We start from the raw sequence: 8,920 nt of genomic DNA on the forward strand, positions 1-8,920 counted from the left end.
AAGCATCAGTAAATATTGGTTGATTTAATAATTATTTCCTGCTGCCCCATTTCTGAGCCTCTCACTCCTCTGACTCATTAGACCCTACATTCTGTCTCATAATTCATTCAAAAATAGTTGAATAGTACTGCAGGCCCAAAGATGGAGCTAGCATTTCCTTATAAATATCCTGACATTGACTTATTTGTTCAGCAAACATCTATTAAGCATCCACTCTGGCATGTACTCTATTAAGGTTAGAGAGACATTTAAAATTGCAAATTAACATTAAAGTATAAACCAAACCAAACAAAAAGTTCCAATCCCTAGGAAATTAAATGTTCCCTCCTCTGTGGAGCCTTCTCTAGATTCTCCAAGGTAAATTTAGTCACTGACTCAGAGCACCCAGAACAATCTGTTCAACTTCTAAAATCACACCCCTTGCATTGTGTTAGTCTTTCTGTGAGTTCACTGTTCTCCCACACTTGACTCCTTCAGGAGCTCCTTTAGGTCAGTTTTTCTTGCACAGTGGTTCAGGATATGACTGGTACAATTCTGCTTTGAAGGATTTTTGTTGAGTTTTGTCTTGTTTTGTTTTTGGCTTGGCATGACCTGATTAACGCATCAGTCGCTCTTCCAATAAATATTTATTAATACGTATTCTATGCCATGTATTTGGCTAGATAGTTCATAATAAATAAAGGATAATAAACAAACACAAGCAAAGGCAAACAGGCAAGGTCCTAGACCTCATGGGAACTGACATGGGCACTTGAAAAAATGTGTTTTCTTTGTATTAAGTCAGTCAAGTATTTAAACCTTATTTATTGTACTATTCAAATCTGTGAATTTAAATGTATTTTAGGTATGTTTTACATATTATAGCTTAATAGTGGTATATTAAAATTTCCCACTGTAATTGCATTTGCATTCATTTTCTTCTATTTTTGCTTTACATTTTGCCAATGAAATATGGAAAGGTTAAAAATGAAAGAATGGGCAAAGGTAAATCAAGGAACTATAAATCCAAAAAAAGAAACAATATTAATAACCTGAGCCAGTCATTATCAAACCAGTCCTTCTGACAATCCTAGTGTCTTCCTACAATTTCAGGATGAAGATCCAAATTCCTTAATCCTGTTTTTGAGTCTCTGTTCTCTGGTCTACTTTTCTTTTTTATTTCCCCCCCACACACACTTTCTTCTTCGTCTTCGTCGTCTCCTCCTCCTCCTCCCCCTCCCACCCCCCACCCCGACTCTGTCGCCCAGGCTAGAGTGCAGTGGCATAATCTCAGCTCACTGTAACCCTCGCCTCCCAGGTTTAAGCGACTGTCCTGCCTCAGCCTCCTGAGTAGCTGGGATTACAGGTGCCCGCCACCACACCTGGCTAATTTTTTTTATTTTTAGTAGAGACGGGGTTTCACCACATTGGCCAGGCTGGCTCAAACTCCTGGCCTCAAGTGATCTGCCCGTCTCAGCCTCCCAAAGTGCTAGGATTAGAGGCATGAGCCACCGCACCCAGCCGTCTTTTCATTTTTTTCTTTAGTAACCCTGTTTAATCCTCACAACCACCCTGTAAAAAAAGCAGGGCAAATTTTATTATCCCCATTTGGTAGATGAGGAAATGCAAGGCTCAGAAAGGTTAAATAATTTGTCCATAGCTATCAACTAGTAGGTGGAAGAACCAACACTCAAATTCAGATCTTCTCTCTTCAAAATTCATACTCTTTCTGTTAAAACGTTCTGGGCTTTTATGTGAACTTCACTTATCCTGGGCCATGTCTTAGGTATCATGATATGGTTTATAACTACACTTTCCACCACCTGAAGCCCTCAGTGTTCCTCAGGCTGCCGCCAATCTGGCCTACTTCCTAATCTTGCCTCCTGTCACTCCAAACATGCTTAGCTTCAGCAATTGGAAGCTGGTGCATTGTGCTGAACCACACCTTCAGGCCTTCACACATCATACTCTTCGCTCAACCTGGAACATCCTTTCCCCACCTTTTGTCTCACTAAATTCTACAGGCCCTTTGAAACTGAACTCTTGCTGACTTTTCTCAGGATACTCTCACCTTTCCAGTCATGGCCCTCTTCTATGCTCTCATAGCAAGCACTCTGTGCATTCTTCCATCTTGGTACTTAACACACTTTCCTGTCATTGTCGATGTACATGATTCTTTTCCTCTACCACCCAGACTGGAAGTAACAAAAGCAGAGATTCTTTTTCCTTCATTCAGTTAGTATTGCCAAAATCTAGCCAAGTACTGGCTCATGATATGTTCTTAGCTTAATAAGTTTTTGTGACATGAATAAGTGAGCTTTTGTGGCCTAATAACAGTGCTTTTATTTTCTAGGTACATGGTTCAGTGGCCTGGTGGCCGAATCCTGCATCGCCATGAGCTAGACACCTTCCTTGCACAGGCAGTGTCTACCCAGCTTTATGAACCAGATCGACTCCAAGAACTCAAGGTGATTTCATGTACCCTCATTTAAGTTCTTTCTTTTATGATCTTATATAGCACTACTTTAGGTCCTTTTTTTTTTTCCTGAAGCTGAGGAAAATAGTAAGTTCTGCAGGTAACTGTTTGATTTACTTTAACCAAATATTTATATCTATGAATAAAGCCAAGAGGTGCCTGATACGCTACTCTCATACTGATAAATGAAAATGGACAGAAAAGATGGATATTACGCAAGGAAAATAAATCTTGGCCCATAGGCCATGGCAAGGTTTCTGACTCTTACAAGATTACACTATAGGGGACATATCCTAGTGTCTCCTGCTTGTGTCTATTTACTCAGACACACCTCCTTTTAGTGATATGTATTGAGTATTAAGTAGAAGTATAGGAAAGCATAAGGAAGAAAATAAACCCACCCACTGAAGGCAGTAGAGCACAGTAGTATAGAGGGGAGGCTCTCAAGCCAGGCTGCCTTGGGTTTGAATCCTGGCTTCATTACCTCCTAGCTGTGTGACCTTGGGCAGGTTACTTAATCTCTCTAGCTTCAGTTTCCTTACTTGTACAATTGTATATTAGTCTATTTTGTGTTGCTATAAAAGAATACCTGAAACTAGGTAATTTATAAAGAAAAGAGGTTTACTGAGCCCATTGTTCTGAAAACTGTACAAAAACCATGGTGCCAGCATCTACTCAGCTTCTGGTCAGGGTCTCAGGAAGCTTCTACTCATGATAGAAGGTGAGGGGAATAAGACGAGAGGAGCCAGTGTGTCACATGGTGAGAGAGGGCACGTAAGAGAGAAGGGCAGCAGTGCTGTAATCCCAGCACTTTGGGAGGCTGAGATGGGCAGATCACAAGGTCAGGAGTTTGAGACCACCCTGGCCAACATGGTGAAACCCTGTCTCTACTAAAAATACAAAAATTAGCTGGGCGTGATGGTGGGGCGCCTGTAATCCCAGCTACTCGGGAGGCTGAGGCAGGAGAATTGTTCGAACCCGGGAGGCGGAGATTGCAGTGAGCTGAGATTGCACCATTGCACTCCAGCCTGAGCAACAAGAGTGAAACTCTGTCTCAAAAAAAAAAAAAAAAAAAAAGAAGGGCAAGGTGCTGGGCTCTTTCTAACAGTCAGTTCTTGCATGAACTAATAGAGTGAAAACTCGCTCATTACCACAGGGGAGGGTACCAAGCCATTCATAAGGGATCTGCCCCCATGACCCAGACACCTCCCACTAGGTTCAATCTACAACATTGGGGATCACATTTTAACATGCAATTTGGAGGGGTCACATATCCAACTATGTCAGTTTGTGAGGATACTATGTAAAGTAATCCATGTAAAACCCCTAGAACAGTGTCTCACTTTTTTTTTTTTTCGAGATGGAGTTTCGCTCTTGCTGCCTAGGCTGGAGTGCAGTGGCACAATCTCGGCTCACCACAACCTCCGCCTCCCGGGTTCAAGCGGTTCTGTCTCAGCCTCCCAAGTAGCTGGGATTACAGGCATGCACCACCACGCTTGGTTAATTTTGTATTTTTAGTAGAGACGGGGTTTCTCTGTTGGTCGGGCTGGTCTCGAATTCCTCACCTCAGGTGATCCGCCCACCTTGACCTCCCAAAGTGCTGGGATTACAGGCGTGAGCCACCATGCCCAGCCAGTGTTTCACATATTTTATATACACAATACTCAATAAATGTAGCCATTAATGCAGAACATCTCTCCCTTGACTTTAGTAACCTTGTTCCTTTGAGCACCCAAGGTAAACTAGACGATCAAGTTCAATAAGACTTGCAAAATCTTAAGTGAGGTCAACTAAGGAAAGATGAGACAGACTCAGACAACCAGTTAGTGCTTGTCTTTTGCAGTAAAATAGTATTGCTTGTCCTAGAATAACTGCTCGTGCTAAACCACACCTAGGAGGGGACCAGCAAACACTTCCCCTTTTCCTGTTAAAGCTGTCTTCTAACACAGTGGCTTGAGGTAACCACTGTGGGAATTTTGAGGTTTTTTTCCAGTCTTCTGTCATACATTTTTTACATAGTTGAAGTAGTATTTATGTAATTATATATTGTAGCTTTTTTCCATTTCACATAGCACATATTTTCTGTGTCTTAAAAATTTTAATAAATAATATTTTATCATATGGATGTATCATTTACTTGTTATAATATTGGCGACTTAGGTTGTTTTCAGTTTTCCTCTGTTATGTGTTGTCTTACTCCATTTAGAGTTGCTGTAAAGGAATACCTGAAGCGGGGTAATTGGTAAAGAAAAGAGGTTTTTTGGGAGACAGAGTCTCACTCTGTCACTCAGGCTGGAGTGCAGTGGCATAATCTCAGCTCACTGCAACCTCCACCTCCAGGGTTCAAGCGATTCTCCTGCCTCAGCCTCTTGAGTAGCTGGGATTACAGGCACATGCCACCGTCCCTGCCAGATTTTTGTATTTTTAGTAGAAACGGGGTTTTGCCATGTTGGCCAGGCTGGTCTCAAACTCCTGGCCTCAAGTGATCCACCTACCTCAGCCTCCCAAAATACTGGGATTACAGGAAGGAGCCACTGTGCCCGGCCAAGAAAAGAATTTTCTTTGGTTCACAGTTTTTCAGGCCGTACAAGAAACATGGTGCTGGTATCTGCAAGTTTGATTTCTTTTTTTTTTTTTTTTTGAGACGGAGTCTCGCTCAGTCGCCCAGGCTGGAGTACAGTGGTATGATCTCGGCTCACTGCAAGCTCTGCCTCCTGGGTTCATGCCATTCTCCTGCCTCAGCCTCCTGAGTAGCTGAGACTACAGGCGCCCGCCACTACCCCCGGCTAATTTTTTTTTGTATTTTTAATAGAGACGGGGTTTCACCGTGTTAGCCTGGATGGTCTCGATCTCCTGAACTTGTGATCCGCCCACCTCGGCCTCCCAAAGTGCTGGGATTACAGGCGTGAGCCACCACGCCCGGCCTACAAGTTTAATTTCTAACTCAACAAATGTGAACATTTTCAGGGTTCTTCATACATATTACTTAATTGTAATATGTATTTCTTTCTTTCTTTTTTTTTTTTTTTTTTGAGGTGGAGTCTTGCTCTGTTGCCCAGGCTGGAGTGCAGTGGTACAATCTCGGCTCACTGCAACCTTCACCTCCCAGGTTCAAGTGATGCTCCCACCTCAGCCCCCCGAGTAGCTGGAACTACAGACACCCACCACCATGCCTGGCTAATTTTTGTATTTTTAGTAGAGACGGGGTTTCACCACGTTGGCCAGGCTGGTCTCGAACTCCTGACCTCAGGTGATCTGTCTGCCTTGGCCTCCCGAAGTGCTGGGATTACAGGGATGAGCCACTGCACCTGGCCATGTAATATACATTTCTTACCAGCTTTATATGATTGTCCATTTATTTCACTGCATCAGCAGCAGCAGCATTGAGTGTTCTTTCAGCCTTTACTTTCTAAGTTTTTTTCTAATTTGACAGGTGAAAAAAAAATGTCTCAGGTTGGTGTCTTTAATGTTGTAATAAGTACCTTTCAAATCATCTTAGGGGAAAGACATGGATAAAAGCTGCTTATGCACTGAGATGTCTACATTGAATGACAGCATGTTCAAATTTAACTGGAAGAATCAGCATGACAGGAATAAGAGTAAATGTTACCAAGAATAGTAGTTTCTTAATAGTAATATTTCATCTATGGTGGTTTCAGATTGAGAAACTGGATGCCCGAGGGATCCAGCTTGCTGCCCTCTTCATGAGTGGAGTCGACACAGCTCTGTTTGCTAATGATGCCTGTGGCCAGCCAGTCCCTTGGGAGCATTGCTGTCCATGGATTTACTTTGATGGCAAGCTGTTCCAGAGCAAGCTAATTAAAGCAGGCCGAGAGCGAGTATCTCTGGTTGAGCTCTGTGATGGCCAGGTACCAGCATGTCAGGCTGCTAAGGACTAGCTCTGATCTCCTGTGGGAGTGAACGGGCAGGGAGGGGAAAGGAACAGAGATATTGGAGAGGGATGGGGTGGAAGCAGGAGAATGTGTCTCACTTTAACCTGACTCAGTCAACAGTGGTCCCAAAGGCCCATAGTCTGATATGTACATGTTGTAAAATTTTATGTTGGAAAGTTTTTTTTAATGAGCTTAAAGTTTTCATATCCTTTTTCTTACTCTGAGTATTTCTTATCCATGGAATATTCAGATATACTATATACCTTCCCTCCAACTCAGTATTTCATTTCTCTTATTTACAAAAACTTGTCTGTCTCTTTTGCAAGCAATTTTTTTTTTTTGTAAAGGAACTGTGTTTGGAAACAGAAGAGGGTAGTAAAGTTGATGGTAGAGTAGAAGCAGAGGATTTTTTTTTTTTTGAGATGGAGTCTCGCTCTGTCACCAGGCTGGAGTGCAGTGGCGTGATCTCGGCTCACTGCAACCTCCGCCTCCCAGGTTCACGCGATTCTCCTGCCTCAGCCTCCCAGGTAGCTGGGACTACAGGCATGCACTACCAGGCCCAGCTAATTTTTGTGTTTTGAGTAGAAATGGGATTTCACCATGTTGGTCAGGATGGTCTCGATCTCTTGACCTTGTGATCCACCTGCCTCGGCCTCCCAAAGGGATTTTTTTTAATGAAACATTGGGAAAGATGAGGGGAGGCAAGGGAAAGGAAACCTTACTTAACTCCTTTATCCATTTTGGTGGGGAAAGAGCTGAGGGACTAGAGCAGGGGTTGGCAGACTACCCAGCACACCTCCTGTTTTTTGTCACTATCCATAGTTTTTTGTGCTATCCATAGTGCTACAAACCACCTGTTTTTTGTAATACAGACCACCCTCTGTTTTTGTAAATAAAATGTTATTGGAACATAGCCACATTCATTCATCCACATACCATCTATGACTGCTTTCTTCTTCTTTTTTTTTTTTTTTTTTTTTTTTTTTTGAGACAGATTCTGGCTCTGTCGCCCAGGCTGGAGTGCAGTGGCGTGATGTCAGCTCACTGCAACCTCCGCCTCCCAGGTTCAAGTGATTCTCCTGTCTCACCCTCCCAAGTAGCTGGGACTACAGGCACATGGCACCATGCCTGGCTAATTTTTTGTATATTTAGTAAAGATGGGGTTTCATCACATTGGTCAGGCTGGTCTCGAACTCCTGACCTCAGGTGATCCACCTGCCTTGGCCTCCCAAATTGCTGGGACTACAGGCGTGAGCCACCACACCTGGCCTATGACTGCTTTCATGTTACAGTAGCCGAGTGGAATAATTGTGACAGAGACAATATGGCCTACAAAGCCTAAAATATTTACTACACTTGATCTTAGCCAAAAGGCCGAGCTAAAATATTTACTATCTGACCCTTTTCAGAAGAAGTTTGAAGACCTTTGTACTAGAGGTATCAGGATCTCCAATCTTGGATATAGGGGAGAAGGTTAAAAGGCTTTTTATTTGTCAGATTTTTATTCTTTCTTTTATCTAATTCTGTTACATCTCCCTTAGAAAGTGACCCAACCCAATGCCGGCCATGTAATAGACCATCAGTAATTCTTATTGTTAAATTTGTCTTCCTTGACCTAGTCAATGTACATCACAAGCCCTGAGTCAGAACTCATATGATGGTAGTGTGATGTCGTGTAAAGAGTCGGGGCTTTGGTGCCAGACAGGCTTCCTGAGTGTGTAGCTTTGAGCCCTTTAACGACAGGCCTCAGTTCACTTAATGGGAATAGAATTGTGAGACTGTACCTAGAGTGCTCCATGCTGGGCCTAAAACATGGGACAAGTTCGAAAAATGGCAGCTGCTATTATTACTCTTCCTCATTTGAAGGCTGACCTGGCAACCAAAGTGGAAAAGATGAGACAGAGCATCCTTGAAGGAGTCAACATGAATCATCCACCGCCTTCTGCTCTACTTCCGTCACCTACTTTTGTGCCTCCCATGGTGCCCTCTCTCTACCCTGTTTCACTTTATTCCCGAGCTATGGGCTCCATGCCACTTCCCCCTCAAGGGAGGAGCCGGGGATTTGCAGGTCAGTACCTAAGAATGAGGTATTTACCATCCTCAATTTATGTCATAATAATCTATCCAGTCATTATTGTCAATAACAGGATCAACAGTTTCACATATATCTCATCTCACTGACTTTTTTTTTTTTTTAGACGGAGTTTCACTCTTGTCGCCCAGGCTGGAGTGCAATGGTGTGATCTTGGCTCACTGCAACCTCCGCCTCCTGGGTTCAAGTGATTCTCCTGCCTCAGTCTCCTGAGTAGCTGAGATTACAGGCATGTGCCACCACACCTGGCTAATTTTGTATTTTCAGTAGAGATGGGGTTTCACTGTGTTGGTCAGGCTGGTCTCGAACTCCTGACCTCAGGTGATCCACCCGCCTCAGCTTCCCAAAGTGCTGGGATTACAGGCATGAGCCACAGCGCCCGGCCTCATCTCATTTATATTCTGTGCTATGTAGTTTGAAGAGCAGCTTATATCCATTTTGACTTCTAAGACCATTCTTCATAGAGGTCGTTGGTCCCCA

At 43.3% G+C, this 8,920-nt stretch overlaps 1 protein-coding gene across 1 annotated transcript; it reads left to right on the forward strand.

The window, feature by feature from the left end:
• Positions 1-2,332: 2,332 nt before the first annotated feature.
• Positions 2,333-8,416, forward strand: LOC116464722 (constitutive coactivator of PPAR-gamma-like protein 2; the record flags this gene model as incomplete). Its single annotated transcript, XM_032147983.2, has 3 exons — positions 2,333-2,447; positions 6,115-6,324; positions 8,215-8,416. Coding segments are annotated over 3 exons (527 nt in total), but the record flags the coding sequence as incomplete, so codon positions are not given.
• Between the last annotated feature and the right edge of the window lie 504 nt (positions 8,417-8,920).

The sequence above is a fragment of the Hylobates moloch genome, unplaced genomic scaffold, assembly GCF_009828535.3.
Source record: "Hylobates moloch isolate HMO894 unplaced genomic scaffold, HMol_V3 SCAFFOLD_1431, whole genome shotgun sequence".
In the NCBI taxonomy this organism is placed as follows: domain Eukaryota; kingdom Metazoa; phylum Chordata; class Mammalia; order Primates; family Hylobatidae; genus Hylobates; species Hylobates moloch.